The 19,703-nt window shown below is 45.8% G+C and overlaps 1 protein-coding gene across 2 annotated transcripts in view; it reads right to left on the bottom strand.

The window, feature by feature from the left end:
• Positions 1-236: 236 nt before the first annotated feature.
• Positions 237-19,703, bottom strand: part of LOC309568032 (Friend leukemia integration 1 transcription factor-like) — a 93,876-nt gene continuing 74,409 nt past the window's right edge. Inside the window, exons 4-9 of one of the 2 annotated variants that reach the window (XM_082273608.1) lie at positions 15,186-15,389; positions 13,989-14,066; positions 13,837-13,899; positions 12,642-12,701; positions 6,572-6,619; positions 237-752 (exon numbers count right to left, since the gene is read on the bottom strand). In XM_082273608.1, the coding sequence (XP_082129734.1) occupies positions 241-752; positions 6,572-6,619; positions 12,642-12,701; positions 13,837-13,899; positions 13,989-14,066; positions 15,186-15,389 (965 nt within the window). In that variant the 3' untranslated portion in view covers positions 237-240. The remainder of the gene's footprint in view (positions 753-6,571; positions 6,620-12,641; positions 12,702-13,836; positions 13,900-13,988; positions 14,067-15,185; positions 15,390-19,703) is intronic. The other variant, XM_082273609.1, reaches the window with a different exon arrangement.

Raw genomic sequence — 19,703 nt, 5'->3', positions numbered from 1 at the left:
CCACTGCCCCTTTCATGAGGTCATGTGATCTCCCCACTGCCCTTTTCATGAGGTCATGTGATCTCCCCACTGCCCCTTTCATGAGGTCATGTGATCCCATTGGATGAGACAGGTGACTGGGCTAACAAATCCGAGTCCTAAAAATGTGAAATGCTCTTTCCAGTAGTTCCTGGGCGCGCTAAGTAATTTAGTCCCGCCTCCATTTTTTATATTTTTTTAAGATACCCCATCTGCTCAGGGTCAGTAGTAGCCGCTCAGGTGTGACCCCAGTTGACCGCCATGTTGCTTCGTCACTCCCTGGCTCTGGTACAGTCCGCCCCCCGGTGGCGTGCCGAAGTACTGCACGGGTATGAGTGCGGGCAGGCTCTGCGGCTGACTATGGTGCGATGGTAGAGGCCCTTGCTGCTTGGCCTGCGGCGAGTAATAGGTCCCCTCTGTGTACTTGCAGACGGCGGAGTCGCTGTTGTGCGCTTGCTGGACCAGCTGGATCCCCTGGAAGTCGAACCTGTAGGCGTAGCGCTTGCCGTGCACCTTGCTCATGATGTTCTTGTCGTAGTAATAGCGAAGAGCCCGGCTTAGCTTATCGTAGTTCATGTTGGGCTTGCTCTTACGCTCCCCCCACCGCCGCGCCACCTCGTCTGGGTCCGTCATCTTGAACTCCCCGTTGAGGCCCTCCCAGGCGATGCAGCCGGAGTTGCCGCTGTCGGATAAAAGCTCGAGGAGGAACTGCCAGAGCTGGATCTGTCCGCTGCCTGCGGGGGTACGAGAGAGAGAGGGAGGGTCAGCGACAAATGCAAACGCAGATTAAACTGGGATCACTCATCATTCAAAGAACAGAGATTATCTGGAAGATACCACATTATGGCCACTAGATGGCGCTGATAATTATAGTAAATAAATACTTATCAGCTCTATCTAGTGGCCATAATGCAGTATTTCACTCTGTCCTTTATGAATGAATAACATTTAACCTTGAACATAATAATCTAATAACATTCGATTTTACCTCCAATTGCACAGAACATCATTCAAAGAACAGAGATTACCTGGAAGATACCACATTATGGCCACTAGATGGCGCTGATAATTATAGTGAATAAATACTTTTTAGTTCTATCTAGTGGCCATAATGAGGTATTTCACTCTGTCCTTTATGAATGAATACCATTCAACCTGGAACAAAATAATCTAATAACATTCGATTTTAACTCCAATTGCACAGAACATCATTCATCATTCAAAGAACAGAGATTATCTGGAAGATACCACATTATGGCCACTAGATGGCGCTGATAATTATATTAAATACTTATCAGCTCTATCTAGTGGCCATAATGCAGTATTTCACTCTGTCCTTTATGAATGAATAACATTCAACCTGGAACATAATAATCTAATAACATTCGATTTCCAATTGCAGAGAACGAATGTACACACAGTTTTGAAGGATGAATAGCCCTGCAATTTTTTTTTTTACAAATACAGCCCTTAGTTTCTTGGTCTAAGACTTTTTCAATGCCTAGATTGTTGTTTCTGTCTCTGTGTTCCTGTTGCAGATTTTCCTCACTTCCTGTCTGGTGAAACAGAAAGTGAGTCTAGAAAGCAGTAAAAGCCTGACAGGGGTTCCAATATTTCCCCACTCCATCCAAAACTAGAATACATGTTTTTTTGGCTGGACAGACACTTTGATATCAATAATCTTATGACACCCTGCAAAGATTTGTTACATAATAATTCTTCATTACATATACATGGTGTGCTTCCTGCTTTATATTACTGAGCAGTGACTGTGCTTTGCTGTTCCTCTTCCATAATCACTGTAAGGCTGAACAATTAATACCAGAAAAACCGATCACATTCCCAATACGGAGGTGACAGCCACCGGGAGCATTCACAAACCTCTGTACAGAATATAATAATCAGGAATGAACACAATTCAGGATGGGGGAGGGAGGGGATAAACATGGTGGCATTGGTAAAACATAATGGTGGCACTGGGGTGACAGGACGGCACTGGAGGGAACATGATGGCACTGGTGGAACATAATGGTGGCACTGGGATGACAGGGTGGCGGGGGAGACATGGCAGCACTGATAAGATATAATAGTGGCACCGGGGGGGGGGGGACATGGTGGCACTTGTGAAACAGAGGTGGCACTATGGTGGCACTGGTGAAACATAATGGTGGCACTAGAGTGGCACTGGTGAATTATATTGGTGGCATTGGGGTTACGCTGGCACTCAGAAAACATAATGTTGGCACAGGGTGGTACTGGGGGGGGATGATGGAACTGGTGCATTATAATGGTGGCATTGGGATGGCACTGGGGGTGATGTGGTGGCACTGGTGAAACATAATGGTGGCACTTGGGGGGCATGGTGGCACTGGCGGAACTTAATAGTGGCACTGGGATGACAGGGTGGCACTTGGTTGTGACATGGTGGCACTGGTGAAACATAATGTTGGCACAGGGGTGACAGGGTGGCACTAGTAAACCATAATGGTGGCACTGGGGTGTAAGAGTGGCACTGGGGGGGCATGGTGGCACTGGTGAAACAAAATGGTGGCACTGGGGTGACATGATGGCAGTGGTGGAACATAATGGAGGCACTGGAGTTACAGGGTGGAACTGGGGGAGGGCATGGTGGCATTGGTGAAACATAATGTTGGCACCTGGGGAACATTATGGAACTGGTGAATTATAATGGTGGCATTGGAGTGGCACTGGAGGTGACGTGGTTGCACTGGTAAAACATAATGGTGGCACTGGGGTGACAGGGTGGCACTGGTGGAACATAATGGTGTCACTAGAGTGACAGGGTGGCACTGGGGGTGACATGGTGGCACTGGTGAAATGTTGGCACGGGGTGACAGAGTGGCACTGAAACATAATGGTGGCACTGGTGAAACAAAATGGTGGCACTGGGGTGACATAATGGCACTGGGGTGACAGGGTGGCACTAGGGAAGGGCATGGTGGCACTGGGGTGACAGTTAGACACAGGGGGGTGGCATGTTGGCACAGGTGAAACATAATAGTGGCACTGGGGTGACAGGGTGGCACTGGCAGTACATACTGGTGGCACTGGTGGAACATGACAGCACAGTGGAACTGTGGTGACATGGTGACACAGAACAGTGGCACATGGGTGACATTATGCCACTGGTGGAACGAAATGGTGGCACAGGGAGTGGGGGGGGGGGGGTAGATCATTATAATACTATATTGATGAGGAGCAGAAATATGGTGGCACTATAAAGTACAGTGCACTAACCACCAAGGTAAGAGGGGATGTTACTATGGCTTCCCACAGATCACCAATGTAAGGAAAGCATTACTTGGGAAGGGGGGACAACCAATGCATCATTTTTTTATGTCACCCCTTTAATTTGACCAAGCTCCAACGTCCTCCCCCTACCCCCGGTGATCTCCACCCTTTTGGAATTGCCTACCTTTGTCTAAATTAAGGGGGAAAAAAAGACATATAAACAGATTTCAGTGGCTCGGTGGGCAAAATTAAGAATTTGTAATTCTGCAACAAAATGTAATTAATGAAAACCCAATCTTCTCCTTCTAATAATCAAAGTACACCACCAGCCAAGACAATGTGAGAGCCGCACAACGCCGGCAATCCTGGCTGCACTCGTCCTCCAAGCTTTAGCAGGTTGTCGGAGATATTTGAGGTTCCGCCACCCAGGATGGAGATCCACCTGAGCCGCGTCTCCCACATTTCTGAAAACTTCACTCGGAAAGCAATTAAAGGGTAATTAGAGTTAATCAGTGATAAACCAAATACACTATAAAAACACCCAAAAGTTTGTCCAATAATTAGGTGTAAGATCCAAAAGTAATAACCCCCCCCCCCCCCACCACCACCTGCAGAGTCCTGCATGAGGGGCCTCATTAGGAATGCGTTGAAACCCGAGGAGCTTGCAATCAGCTGGACACATGGAGAAGATGCTGCATGCTCAGGATTACATCAGTCTGACGTTTACATACTCACTATGGGGTAAACTGACATTGTGTGGGGTGGGAAGCTTTGGGGAGGCCATGGAAGATAATTAGAACGATGACCCCCCGCCTGGAAATGAATGGGTTCTCTGTACCATAATATTTACCCGAGATTTAAAATCCAAATCCATGAGTGATAAGCACAGAATAAACACGATGCAGTTTTCACCAGTTTGATGCTTTCCCCATTACTGTCTATTTAACAGCGGTTTTTCAAACACAATTTATTTGGAAAAAAATAAATAAAAATTCCGGTATATATCCCATAGTTTGTAGACACTAAAATGTTTGTGTAAACCAAATATAAACCAATAAATATACGTTTATTGTTTTTTTTTTATTTTTTTTACCAAAAATATGTAGCAAATAGGCCTAAATCTATGAAGAAATTTGATTTTTTTCATTTTTTTTAATGAATGTTTTCTACACTTTAACCACTTGCCTACCGGGCACTTTCACCCCCTTCCTACCCCCTTCCTGCCCAGGCCAATTTTCAGCTTTCAGTGCTCTCACACTTTGAGTGACAATTGCGCGGTCATGCAACACTGTACCCATATGAAATGTTTATCATTTTTTTCACACAAATAGAGCTTTGATTTGGTGGTATTTAATCACCTCTGGGTTTTTTATTTCTTACAACAAAAAAAAAAAGAAAAAAGACAGAATTTTGAAAAAAAAAAAGTTTTTCTTATTTTCTGTGAGTACATTTTGAAAATATATAATTTTTCTCCTTCACTGATGTGCGCTGATGAGGCGGCACTGATGGGCATTGATAGGCTGCACTGATGGGCACTGATGAGGTGGCATCTATGGGCACTGATGAGGAGGTACTAATGGGCACTGATAGGTGGGCACTGATAGGCAGCACTGAGGGGCACTGAGAGGTGGCACTGATGGGCAGCACTGATGGGCACTGACGGGTGGCACTGATGAACAATGATGGGTGGCACTGATGGACACTGATGGGCAGCACCATCAGTGCCCACAATCAGTGCCCATAATGCTGCCAGTCAGCACCCATCAGTGCCTAGATGAGCAGGCACTGACTGGCAGCACTATGGGCACTGATTGTGGGCACTGATTGTGGGCTCTGATGGCGGACACTGTGGGCACTGATGAACAATGACGGTTGGCACTGATGAGCACTGATGGGCGGCACTGATGGACACTGATGGGCAGCACCATCAGTACCCACAATCAGTGCCCTTAGTGCTGCCAGTAAGTGCCGATCAGTGCCTAGATGAGCAGGCACTGATGGGCACTGAATGGCAGCACTATGGGCACTAATTGTGGGCACTGATGGTGGGCACTGTGGGCACTGATGGTGGGTAGTAATTGGCATTTTATTTACATGTTCTGTAATCAGGGCACTGATGATCAGTGCCCTGATTACCTTTCCTGGTCTTCCCTGTGAGGAGGAGCAGCTGATCAGCTCTCCTCGCCTCACACTCTGACAGACACAGCCAATCACATGGGTAAAGAGCCATGTCATTGACTCTTTACTGAGATCGGGGTTGTGCCATGTCCTAGCAACACGGCGCGGCCACGATCGCTCTGGGGCGCGCAAGAGAGGCTGTTCTGGTGCACCGTCATATGACAGCGTCCCAGAACAGTAGCTCCACCGCTACACCGCTCGGCCGCCATTTGATGGTAGGCGGGTAGTATGTGGTTAATGAATTGTAGTGCACACAAAATGATATAATACCCCATTTTTTGATGGGGTGTTAGGCCGAATAAATAGATACCAAACAAAACTGCTCACACCTTTACAGGTTACTATTTTAGAGTTACACAGGAGGTCTGGTGCTGGAATTATTGCTCTCGCTCTCACGCTTGCGGCAATACACGTGTGGCGCGATCGCCGTTTACCTACGCGCGCAGTGTACGTATCTTTCGCCTTTGCACATGAGCACAGTGGGATACGGGCGCTTTAAAATTTCAAAAATAATAAAAAAAATGTAAAATAATAAAAACATTTAAAAATTTACAATTTTAAAAATTTAACATTTTAAAAATTTTAAAATTTTAAAAATTAAAAAAAAAATAATGAAGAATAAAATTTTAAAATAAAAAAAAATATTATTTATTTTTGTATGAATGTTTTTATTTTTTATTTTTACACTGTCTCTGTGATTTTATTTATTTATTTATTTTTTATTACTTTTATTATGTAAACATCCTTTGTGATAACAATAAGCAGTGACTGGTACTCTTCATGGAGAGATCTGGGGGTCTATTAGATTAGTGCCCACAGTGAAAAATTAGAACCCCCCCATCATTTTACCCCTCTGTTCCTGTCCCAAGGACATGAAAGTGAAAAGAAATCTCCCCAAAGTAAAAGGGAAAAAAAATGTGTCACCAAAACAGGTGACTCCATGTAAGATTATCCCGCTATTCCTGCTCTAATGACTAAAGATCCTGCACCTTTCCCAGCTCCGCCTACTCTGTGTTCCCAGCTCCACCCACTTTGCCAACTCATCAGCACCTCAAAAAAAGAAATGATTTCAATCTATGGAGAGAATGAACACGCCAATCAAGCTGACTAACGTGTCACTCACCTGGATTGGACAGGCGACTGCTTGTTGGCCCCAACACCTGATAAGGGTCTGGAAAATATAAAAATGGGAATATTAGAAGTGAGGGGGAGAAGGAAAGACATTGAAAGCCTTTAATCTTAGAAGATGCCAGAGAGTGGCTCAGTCCAACGGGCTCCGGCTAAAACTGAGAATGACTGCATAAGAATGACAGTGCCAGGTCGGACCAGGAAACCTTATTAACTCCTACGAAAGATGTTGACTAATTTTATTAGTCCTGTGGGGGGGTTTTTTTCACCGTGGTGTACCAAATACACTATAAGGCCAAAAGTATGTGAACCCCCATCAATATGATGGGGTTCATGTGTTTCCAGTGAAGGATTCTGTTAATGCTTCACAATACGAAGACATTGTAGACAGTTGTGTTCTTCCATCCTTGTGGTAACAGTTTGGTGAAGACCCTTTTCTTGTCCACCATGACGGTTCCCCTGTGTACAAAGCCAGCTCCATAAAGACATGGTTTAACCAGTTTGGTGTGGAGGAACAGAAGTTCACAAACCAAAGGAACTTCACAGAGCCCTGACCTCAACCTTACTGAACACTTTTGGGATGGATTAGAATGAGTCAGGTCTTCTCAACCAAAATCCAATTAAGACATGGTTTGACCAGTTTGGTGTGGAGGAACTCAGGTGTCCTGCACAGAGCCCTGACCTCAACCCTACTGAACACCTTTGGGATGGATTGGAATGAGTCAGGTCTTCTCAACCAAAATCCAATTAAGACATGGTTTGACCAGTTTGGTGTGGAGGAACTAAGCTGTCCTGCACAGAGCTCTGACCTCAACCCTACTGAACACCTTTGGGATGAATTGGAATGAGTCAGGTCTTCTCAACCAGTATCTCCATAAAGACATGGTTTGACCAGTTTTTTGTGGAGGAACTCAGCTGTCCTGCACAGAGTTCCGACCTCAACCTTACTGAACACCTTTGGGATGGATTGGAATGAGTCAGGTCTTCTCAACCAAAATCCAATTAAGACATGGTTTGACCAGTTTGGTGTGGAGGAACTAAGCTGTCCTGCATAGAGCTCTGACCTCAACCCTACTGAACACCTTTGGGATGAATTGGAATGAGTCAGGTCTTCTCAACCAGTATCTCCATAAAGACATGGTTTGACCAGTTTTTTGTGGAGGAACTAAGCTGTCCTGCACAGAGCTCTGACCTCAACCCTACTGAACATCTTTAGGATGAATTAGAATGAGTCAGCTCTTCTCAACCAACAACTCAATTAAGACACAGGTTGACCAGTTTAGTGTGGAGGAACTCAGCTGTCCTGCACAGAGCCCTGACCTCAACCCCACTAGCGGCGCGCTCCCGCCCCAACTAGGCAGCGGGGATGCCAATCCGTGGGACCAGTGGCTGCGATTGCCGCCTGACACCCGTGATCGCTCCCCGCTGAGAGAGAGGGACGGTCAGCTGTTGTAAACACCGTTCTTCTCTCTGGAATGATCATAGAGCGCCTGTGATCCTTCAATATAGGATCACATGTCTCTGTGATCATTTCACAAGCCCCCCCCCCCCAGTTAGAGAACACCCCCTAGGCTCACAATTAACCCCTATGATTACCCCTAGGTTAACCCCTTCCCTTCCAGTGTCATTATTACAGTGACAGTGCATATGGTCCCCCCAAGAGTTGGCAAAGTGGGTGGAGCTGGGAACACAGAGTAGGCGGAGCTGGGAAAGGTGCAGGATCTTTAGTCATTAGAACAGGAATAGCGGGATAATCTTACATGGAGTCACCTGTTTTGGTGACAAATTTTTTTCCCCTTTACTTTGGGGGAGATTTCTTTTCACTTCCATGTCCTTGGGACAGGAACAGAGGGGTAAACCAGTGTCACTGGTCCCCACAAGAGTGTCAAAAATGTCAGTTAGGGGTCCGATCTGTCCGCTGCAATGTCACAGTCCCGCTAAAAATCACAGATGCACTCTTACTGTATTAATGACACTGGCAGGGAAGGGGTTAACATTGTGGGTGATCAAGGGGTTAAATGTGTACCTAGGGAAGTGATTCTAACTGTATGTGGGAGTGGCTTGTGGAATGATCATAGAGACCTGTGATCCTATATAGAAGGATCACAGGCGCTCTGTGATCATTCCAGGGAGAAGAACGGTCAGCTGTGTTTACAACATCCGACCGTCCTTCTCTCTCAGCAGGGAGCGATCGCGGGTGTCAGGTGGCAATTTGAGCCGCCTGCCCCGTGCATCGGCTTCCCTGCTGCCGAGTGGGGGCAGCAGCCCGCCGCCGAGTGGGGGCAGCAGCCCGCCGCCGGCGTTGCACGCTCGCCCCCTACCTGCCTGCGCGCGACTGACATAGGTCTACGTCGGTTCGCACAGAAGGGCTGCAGTAAAAAGGTGGCAGGCAGTCCAGAAGCGGTTAAGTCGCTGATTGCCGCCATTACTAGTAAATAAATAATCAAATAAGAATTCCAGTATATGTCCCATAACGTTTGCTTATTGGGATTTTTTTAATACCAAAAATATGTAGCACATGGGTCTAAATTTATGAAGAAATTAGATTTTTTTCATTTTTTTTAATGGGTGTTTTTAAGCAGAAAGTAAAAAAATATTGTTTTTTTTTTTTTTTTATAGTCTCAGCATTTTATGTTTATAGTGCAAAAAAAAAAAAAAAATGCAGATGTGATCAAATACCACCAAAAGAAAGAGCTATTTGTGGGAAAAAAGCACACCAATTCTATTTGGGTACAGCGTTGCACAACCGCGCAATTGTCAGTTAAAATAACGCAGTGCTGAATCGCAAAATTTGCCTGGACATGAAGGGGGGGGGGATAAGCCCTCGTTCACATTGAACGCAGCTTTGAAATCATGCAACTTCATCTAAACTCGCACGATTTCAAAGCCGCATTTCAGAGTGAATTTGGGTTTGATTAGGAAGACATCTGTGCGTCTTCATGCATAGAGGTTTATTAAGTCGCACCCAAAAATCGGCAAAAAGTAGTGCAGGAACTACTCGGTGCGGCACCTCAAACTCAGCCTCACGCGATTGGAACGCTGCCATTGCCATTTGACCTGTCAAATCGCATGACTAATCACTCCAATGTGAACGAGGGCTAAATCTTTCAGAGGTCCGGTGGTTACAAAATTCTCGGATTAAAAAAAAAAAAAAAAAGATATTGGGGTTGATTTACTAAAACTGTAGAGTGCAAAATCTCCACGAAAGTGGAGTTACCCTTTAAGCTTTGACAATAAAACCTTCGAGCTGATTGGTTTCTATGCAGAGCTGCACCAGATTTTTGCACTTTCTAGTTTTAGTAAATTAACATCATAAACTCACTCTGGATACAGTGTTGCGTAACAGAGTCATTTTCAGTCAAACTATCACTCTGATGAAGACTATAAAATAGCCCGGATATCAAGCCTGGATACTGAAGTGGTTGATCAATCCCGCAGATTTTAAAATATTGATAATGAGTGTTGATATGACATTAACGTGTTAAACCTTCGATGAGATTTTAGTGATCGGGCTCAGCTCAGGATTTTAGTAATAATTCACTTTCTGTACCTTCTGATGAGCGGGGATTTTACACACAATGGAGGTTGAGGTTATCTCGAAGGGACTTTCCAACTTTACCAAAAAGTGTTTGAAAGGCAAATATTTTCAGGGCAAATAATAATTTTTGTTCTGTAGAAGTGTTATGCTGAAATAATCTTTTCTAATTCTCCAACACAGACACTATATATATATATACACTATATTACCAAAAGTATTGGGACGCCTGCCTTTACACACACATGAACTTTAATGGCATCCCAGTCTTAGTCCGTAGGGTTCAATATTGAGTATCTATCTATCTATCTATCTATCTATCTATCTATCTATCTATCTATCTATCTATCTATCTATCTATCTATCTATCTATCTATCTATCTATCTATCTATCTATCCTTCCTTCCTTCCTTCCTTCCTTCCTTCCTATCTATCTATCTATCTATCCTTCCTTCCTATCTATCCTTCCTTCCTTCCTATCTTTCTATCCTTCCTTCCTTCCTTTCTATCTATCTATCCTTCCTTCCTATCTTTCTATCCTTCCTTCCTTCCTTTCTATCTATCTATCTATCCTTCCTTCCTTCCTTCCTTTCTATCTATCTATCTATCTATCTATCTATCTATCTATCTATCTATCTATCTATCTATCTATCTATCTATCTATCTATCTATCTATCTACACAATATTACCAAAAGTATTGGGACGCCTTCCCCTTTACACACACATGAACTTTCATGACATCCCAGTCTTAGTCCGTAGGGTGCAATATTGAGTATCTATCTATCTATCTATCTATCTATCTATCTATCTATCTATCTATCTATCTATCTATCTATCTATCTATCTATCTATCTATCTATCTATCCATCCTTTCTATCTATCTATCTATCTATCTATCTATCTATCTATCTATCTATCTATCTATCTATCTATCCTTCCTTCCTTCCTTCCTTCCTTCCTTCCTTCCTTCCTTCCTTCCTTCCTTCCTTCCTTCCTTCCTTCCTTCCTTCCTTCCTATCTATCTATCTATCTATCCTTCCTTCCTATCTATCCTTCCTTCCTTCCTATCTTTCTATCCTTCCTTCCTTCCTTTCTATCTATCTATCCTTCCTTCCTATCTTTCTATCCTTCCTTCCTTCCTTTCTATCTATCTATCCTTCCTTCCTTCCTTTCTATCTATCTATCTATCTATCTATCTATCTATCTATCTATCTATCTATCTATCTATCTATCTATCTATCTATCTATCTATCTATCTATCTATCTATCTATCTATCTATCTATCTACACAATATTACCAAAAGTATTGGGACGCCTTCCCCTTTACACACACATGAACTTTCATGACATCCCAGTCTTAGTCCGTAGGGTTCAATATTGCGTTGGAACTAAGAGGCCAAGCCCAACCCCTTAAAAGCAACCCCACACCATAATCCCCCCTCCACCAAATGATTTGGACCAGTGCACAAAGCAAGGTCCATAAAGACATGGATGAGTAAGTTTGGGGTGGAGGAACTTGATTGGCCTGCACAGAGTCCTGACCGCAACCTGATAGAACACCTTTGGGATGAATTGGCCTGGAGAGCGTCCCATCCCAACATCAGTGCTTGACCTTGCCTTGTGCACTGGCCTAAATCATTTGGTGGAGGGAGGGTTATGGTGTGGGGTTGTTTTTCAGGGGTTGGGCTTGGGCCCAGGGCTGTCATCAGGGTAGTACAGGTGATGCACCTGTACGGGGCCTGAGCGTCAGGAGGGGCCCGGGCCCCGGCAACCAGGAAGTGTGCACAGTGCAAGAGAGAGGAGATGGGACGGAGGAGATAGGATTGGAGGAGGAGGACATGGGATTGGAGAGATGGGATGGGGAAGGAGGGGGGCATGGGATGGGACTTGGTGGGACAGTCAGTGGGGGGCCCTAGGGAATGTTGATGGTCAGGTCCAGGGGGGGGGGGCAGTCCTAAAGCTGTGAAGGGGCCCCAAAAATTCTGGCCCTGCTTGGACCTTTAGTTCCAGTGAAGGGAAATCTTAAGGTGTCAGCATTCCAAGACATTTTGGACATTTTCATGCTCCCAACTTTGTGGGAGGAGTTTGGGGATGGCCCCTTCCTGTTCCAACATGACTGCGCACCAGTGCACAAAGCAAGGTTCATAAAGACATGGATGAGTGAGTTTGGGGTGGAGGAACTTGACCTCAACCCGATCGAACACCTTTGGGATGAATTATAGCGGAGACCTTGTCAGCCAACATCAGTGCCTGACCTCACAAATGCGCTTCTGGAAGAATGGCCAAACATTCCCATAGACACTCCTAAACCTTGTGGACAGCCTTCCCAGAAGAGTTGAAGCTGTTATAGCTGCAAAGGGTGGGCCAACTCAATATTGAACCCTACGGACTAAGACTGGGATGCCATTAAAGTATAAAGGCAGGCGTTCCAATACTTTTGGCAATATGCTGTATGATATCAAACCACCAGGGGGCTCTCCCCGCATATAGAGCAATTAATGTCAGCTGCACCCATTTCCCCCAACCCACCTGGAGTGGCACGTATGGCTCCGGCGGTGCTGCTGATGGTCGGCGTCTGAGGAGGAGACCCTGCAGAAATGGACAGCTATACTCAGTACATTACATTACCGACATCCTCATTCACCATTTATCAAGTCATCCATACATCAGGTAACGCAGTCAGCATCCCTGCTTAAAGCGAATGTTCAATCCGCTCATTTTTGCCTTCCCCGTTTCCCCCTCCCACTTAATTAACATGCTAATAATGGCCTTGGCGCCGAGCAACTGAAGCCATCGCAAAGGGTGTGCTGGGTGTGCATGGGCACACCCTTATCACCCTTTGCAATGCCAATTACCCCTGGTTCCCTCCTCTACCGCGGGCTGCTGCAGGGGATGATTCAGGATGGATGAATGAATGAACACAGTGAGTGATCTTTACGGATCAATCCTGTGTTCATTCTTAACTGAAGCATAGTAAACTGTGTTTACTATGTTTGATTTTGCGAATGGACAGGAAGCCGCTCAGCAAAGAGCCCCTCCCATTCATTCGCTGTCCAGTGCAGCTGAGGCTGCAGAGAAAGGGACTGGGGAAGCTCTGTCCTCAGTCCCTTTCGCTCTGTTTAGATTCTTGATAGTTCAAACAAATTCCCCCCAACGGGGCTCCCAAAAAAATTGTTAAAAAAATAATAAAAAATAATATTGTAAAAAATAATTTAAAAAATAAGATTGTAAAAAAAATAATTTAAAAAAATAAGATTGTAAAAAATAATTTAAAAAATAAGATTGTAAAAAAAAATAATAAAAAAAATAAGATTGTAAAAAATAATTTAAAAAATAAGATTGTAAAAAAAATAATTAAAAAAATAAGATTGTAAAAAATAATTAAAAAAATTAGATTGTAAAAAAAGAATTAAAAAAATAAGATTGTAAAAAAAAAAAAAAAAACAAAATAATAAAATAAAAACTAGTGACAGATAAAAAAATAAATAAATAAAAACAACTGTCCTCTGCCCCACTGACACCAATCTCTGCTCTACTGACACCCTCCACTTCTCTGCTGATATACACGCATGTGTATTAACCCAAGAGGAGCCTATATAAGAATAACATGGACCAGCATCATCGATTTCACAGACGGGGAAGTCTCAAGGGCTCCCTCTAGCTATCTGGAGGATAACTGCAGATTTATCATATATAACAATAGCACATTTATTCGGTGTTGTACCCCTCTGAATGGAGCCGGTGTTGGAACTCCAGCTTCCTCGCCGTACATCCTCATACAACGGCTCTAAAGACAACACACAAGGAGACAACCAATTAGTCCGATTTGGTCCAAATAGTAGATCACATGACCAGCCGTGGCGAATGTTCGCTTACCTATCTTCACCGGATTCCTCGCGGGCACTGGATGAGCTGGAACAGTCGGAACCACTGAATAAGTAAACGTTGGACTGTCTGTGTAGGGGAAATAAAACAATAGATAAATAAATAGTCAGTCCTTCCATAACTGGACCTGAATGGGTCTATTTATTACACATTCGTTGCACGAATGTCAGAAAAATTGGTGCAAGCTGAACAAAATGTGACCGTAATTTTCTAAGAGATTTTTGCCTGTATCTTCAGCTCCATCTAGTGGCCAAAATGCAGTATGGTTCATTGGGAGGAGGATTGATGCTATTAGGGATATTTGGGGGGCATTTGTGCTAAGAAGAGAAATTGGGGAGGTGGGGGGGGGATTTGTGCAAGGATGGAGGATTGGGGGAGGTGAATTTGTGCTGGGGGATAGGGTTTAGAGTTGATGGGGGGGGGGGGGGTGGGAGGGGGAATTTGGGGGCGGTAGGAGGTAAGAACTGTTTTAGGAGGGGAAACTTTGGGAGGTGTGTTAAGGAGTGGTAATGTTGGGGACGATTTGTGTTTTGGGAAGGGGATGGGGGGGAAGAGGATTTGCGCTAAGAGGGGGTATTTGTGCTAGAAAAAGTAATATGGTATGGGGGGGGGGGATTTGTGCTAGGAGGGATGTTTGGGGGGGGCATTTGTGGTAGGAGGAGAAATAGGGGGGGGGGGTTTGTGCTAGGAGAAATGGGGGGGGGGGGGCTGTGCTAGGATGGAGGATTGGGGGAGGGAATTTGTGGTGGGAGCAGGCATTTGTAGTGGGGGGGGGGAGAGAGGATTTGCGCTCAGAGGGGAAATATTAGGGGTAGAGGATTTATGCTAGGAGGGAGGGGGGTGGGGGAGATTCTGCTGGGAGCTTATGTGGAATGAGAAAGATTTGGCATTGGGGGGGCAAAGATTTGTGCTGGTAGGGGGGAATTCAGCAGGGGGGTGGATTTTTACTGGGTGGAGGGGGAATTTATGCTTGGGGCTAAGCATGCAGATTAGCGCTCATTTTTATTTTTGGGGGAGGGGATTGTTGCTAACACATAACGCTCATACATCTGGGGGGCGCAATTTGGCATGTTTACCCTGGGTTCAAGATGACCCTGTCCCGGCTCTGCCACATAGCACAGCCAGGTGGGTGACACAAGTCACAGTTTTGTAGAAGCTGCAATAAATGTGGTCAGGCGGCGCACGTACTTTGGCGGAGGTAGGCCAGGTGCGACATCAGCATTTCGGTGCTGTAGGAAGATGCCATGCGTAAGAAGTCCTCTCGGGTCATCCTGCACAGTTCCTTCCCATCCACGCCTTGCATCAACGACGTGCTGACATCACAGAGCCCGTACTCCTTCACCGCCCAGTCCAGCCACTGGGCCACGTGTTCCTGCGTCCACACCGTCGGGTCTGTTTCCAGGGAGGAATTGGTTAAAGGTTATCAAGTGGCAAGGAGACAGCAGAAAACGCTAATGTTTGCTTGCCTTTATCTGGCCCTTGGGGGACTATTCCTCCCACTGACACCAATGATGGGGCACTATTCCTCCCACTGACACCAATGATGGGGCACTATTCCTCCCACTGACACCAATGATGGGACACTGTTCCTTCCACTGATACCAATGATGGTACACTATTCCTCCCACTGACACCAATGATGGGGCACTATTCCTCCCACTGACACCAATGATGGGGCACTATTCCTCCCACTGACACCAATGATGGGGCACTATTCCTCCCACTGACACCAATGATGGGGCACTATTCCTCCCACTGATACCAATGATGGGACACTGTTCCTTCCACTGATACCAATGATGGGGCACTATTCCTCCCACTGACACCAATGATGGGGCACTATTCCTCCCACTGATACCAATGATGGGACACTGTTCCTTCCACTGATACCAATGATGGGGCACTATTCCTCCCACTGACACCAATGATGGGGCACTATTCCTCCCACTGACACCAATGATGGGACACTGTTCCTTCCACTGATACCAATGATGGGACACTATTCCTCCCACTGACACCAATGATGGGGCACTATTCCTCCCACTGATACCAATGATGAGGCACTATTCCTCCCACTGACACCAATGATGGGGCACTATTCCTCCCACTGACACCAATGATGGGGCACTATTCCTCCTACTGACACCAATGATGGGACACTATTCCTCCAATTGACACCAATGATGGGGCACTATTCCTCCCACTGACACCAATGATGGGACACTATTCCTCCCACTGACACCAATGATGGGGCACTATTCCCCCCACTGACACCAATGATGGGGCACTATTCCTCCCACTGACACCAATGATGGGGCACTATTCCTACCACTGACACCAATGATGGGGCACAATTCCTCCCACTGACACCAATGATGGGGCACTATTCCTCCCACTGACACCAATGATGGGGCACTATTCCTCCCACTGACACCAATGATGGGGCACTATTCCTACCACTGACACCAATGATGGGGCACAATTCCTCCCACTGACACCAATGATGGGGCACTATTCCTCCCACTGACACCAATGATGGGGCACTATTCCTCCCACTGACACCAATGATGGGGCACTATTGATCTTTTATTGAAAAGAATCAAGCAACATATTTTATACAAAAGTAAAAAACAGAACTATAGTACAATATTCCAACCGAAAACAAAGGAATACACATCCATGTGCAGAATATATACAATATATACATAATCCACTTCCAACATTTTTAGAAAACTATTTACATAAAGCAGCAGAGAGGGCCTAAGAGGCACAACCCATCACCTATGTATGCAGCCATTTATCAAAAACTAAGCATTAAGAAAAAATCTAGGGTGATAAGAGACAGAAAGCCACACCCGGGAAAGAGACTCCTGGCAGTCAGGGAGGTTTGAAACCCCTCCACGCCTTCAACCAAGCCCTCTGACCCCACTTGTCTCTCTCAAGCGCCCGAATCTTCCCCACCTCATGCAGAATGTCACACACCACCACCTGAACAGGAAGGATTTTACGCCGAAGGGTGACCTGACACCGTGCGTTCCATGTGTAATAACGGACTACTAAACTAACTAAAAAAAGTGTATCCAAACCAAATCCCCCACCAGTATTGAATGCTCCATACACCCACTCAGCATAACCCAGCCTGGAGAGGAAAGGAACACCGAGGGCCAGCCCCACCTGTTTGTATACCTCTATGTTAAAAGGGCAACGAAGCAGAAAATGGTCCATAGTCTCCTCCTCACCTGTACATTCCTCCCGAGGACAACCACGATCCACCCCACTGCGGAATTTCAAATTGCCCCGAACATAGAGCCTCCCGTGGAAGCACAACCAGGCCAGATCCCTGAATTTAAGGGGGACTCTAGCCAAATTAATCAATCTTAACCCTTCCCTCAAAATTGGGCCTGGGCAATCCCTTAAGGCCAGTGGGTCATGAAAGACTTCGCTCAAGACTCGGCTCATAAGGACTTTCCTCGGAGCGGATCTGAGATCTTCAGCCGACAGTCGCCACTGCCGCAGCAACTTCAGACAGGGAGCGACATAGGCTGGAAGCTGACCACGATGACCCCTGAGATTCTTCACTTGGCCACCTTCTTCCCAAAGTCGCAGAAAAGGCCTAAACCAAGATCTAAACAAGCCTGCCCATCCAGGAGGTTCCACTGCAAGCATACTACCAATATTAAACTTAAGAAATAGCAGTGAAAAGAAAAGAACGGGGTTGACCATACCTAAGCCACCCTCCCTCCTGGATAGATAGGTGACATTCCTCTTGATGGGGTTCAGTCTGTTCCCCCAGAGCATCTGGAAGAACACACTATAGATCCTAGCATAGAGAGACACTGGCAAGATGCAGACAGGGCTGACATACAAGAAGATCGGTATCAGGTAAGTCTTAATCAGATCAACCCTTTCCCTCAGAGATAACTTCCATCTCTTCCAGCTGACCACTTTAGTATTGGCAACTTCCAGCCTGCCTTCCCAGTTTTTGAGGCCATAATCGCCAGGTCCAAATTCAATGCCTAATATCTTAATTTTTTCCTGGGGCACTGGAAAGGTGTCCGGGAGATCAAACCCCTCACCTTCCTTTCCCATCCAAAAAACTTCACTCTTTTCCTGATTGATCTTGGAGCCTGATGCTTCAGAGTACCGTGATGTCAAAGAGACCACCTCCTCCGCTTCATCTGTCCCAGTGACAATCACTGACACATCATCCGCATAGGCAACAACCCTCAAAGGCGGCTCACCCGGGATTCCCACTGGTACCCCACACAACATGCTGCACTCTAGCCTCCTGATGAAGGGGTCGATTGCAAAAACATAGAGCAGGGGACTCAGGGGACAACCCTGGCGCACCCCAGAACCAACCTCAAAGGACTGTCCAACCCAACCATTAACAAGAGGGAAGCTTTCTGCCCCCTTATACAAAACTTTTAACCAATCGACAAAACCACCCGGCAGACCGTACTTACTAAAGAGCAACCACAGGTACTCATGATTGACACGATCGAAAGCCTTTGCCTGATCCAATGCCAGTAGATACTTTCCCCAGCCTGCAGCCCTGCACTGCTCCAAGGCCTCCCGGACAGCTAAAACCGCTGTGAAGGTGCTCCTACCCTGGATCGAACAGTGCTGATGGCGAGAAAGCAAAGACTCTGCTACTGCCGATAGGCGCCAGAAAAGTATCTTCGCCAGCACCTTTCTATCGACATTGAGAAGGCTGATGGGGCGCCAATTCTCAATCATCGAAGGATCTTTACCTTTTGAAAGAAGAATCACAGCTGAGTGTCTCATGGAAGGGGGAAGCACCCCCTCAGCAAGACAACTGTTAAAAACCTCTACCAAATGTGGGGCCAGAATAGACTTAAAGGCTTTGTAAAACTCAGCCGTCAGACCATCCGGTCCAGGTGACTTCTTGATGGCAAGCTGTTCAATTGCCCTCGTCACCTCTTCAACTGTGATCTCTTCGGTCAAATTCATCAAAGGGACATCTCCACCATTTAGACCTGGAGTAGAGTCCAAAAAGCTTTCCATCTTGTCCCGGTCAAGCTCTTTCCTCCCAAGAAGTTCAGCATAAAAAGACCTCACGACCTCCAGGATCCCTGACCTGGACTTTGTCAAGGAACCTGTACTATCCTTAAGGCCAACGACCATCTTAACAGCTACACCCTGTTTGCAGTTCTGGTAAGGGTCAGGCGAGTGGTATTTCCCATAGTCCCTCTCCAGAACCAAAGAGGTATGCCGGTCATATTGACACTTCCTGAGGAGGATTTTCACTTCAGAGATTGCCCCAGGATCTCCTCCTCTCGAGACAAGAATATCCAGCTTCCTCCGCAAACGTTGGTAGGTCATGTATCTATTAAACTGTTTTTTATTGGCTAGGCCCCTGAAGAATCCAGCAATCCTCTTTTTGGTCAGCTCCCACCACTCAGCCTTGCTGCTACAAAAGTCCAGGATGGTCACCTGTGCCTGAAAGAATTCCTCAAAGGATTGTCTAACATGTTCTTCCTCAAGGAGAGTCGAATTTAATCTCCAGATGCCTTTGCCCCTCTGAGGGAAGTCTGAAGCATTCAAGACCACAGATAGCATACAGTGATCAGAGAACTCCACTGCCTGCACCACTGGGGGTGAGAAAGCAGAGGCCTCCTTCAAAAAAAACCTATCTATCCTACTCTGACTATTACCTCGATGAAAGGTGAACCCTGTGTCATC

The sequence above is a fragment of the Pelophylax lessonae genome, assembly GCF_965119305.1.
Source record: "Pelophylax lessonae genome assembly, chromosome: 12".
Classification (NCBI taxonomy): domain Eukaryota; kingdom Metazoa; phylum Chordata; class Amphibia; order Anura; family Ranidae; genus Pelophylax; species Pelophylax lessonae.
Note: the sequence above shows the minus strand (reverse complement) of the source record. Positions and strands in the feature narration are given on the sequence as shown.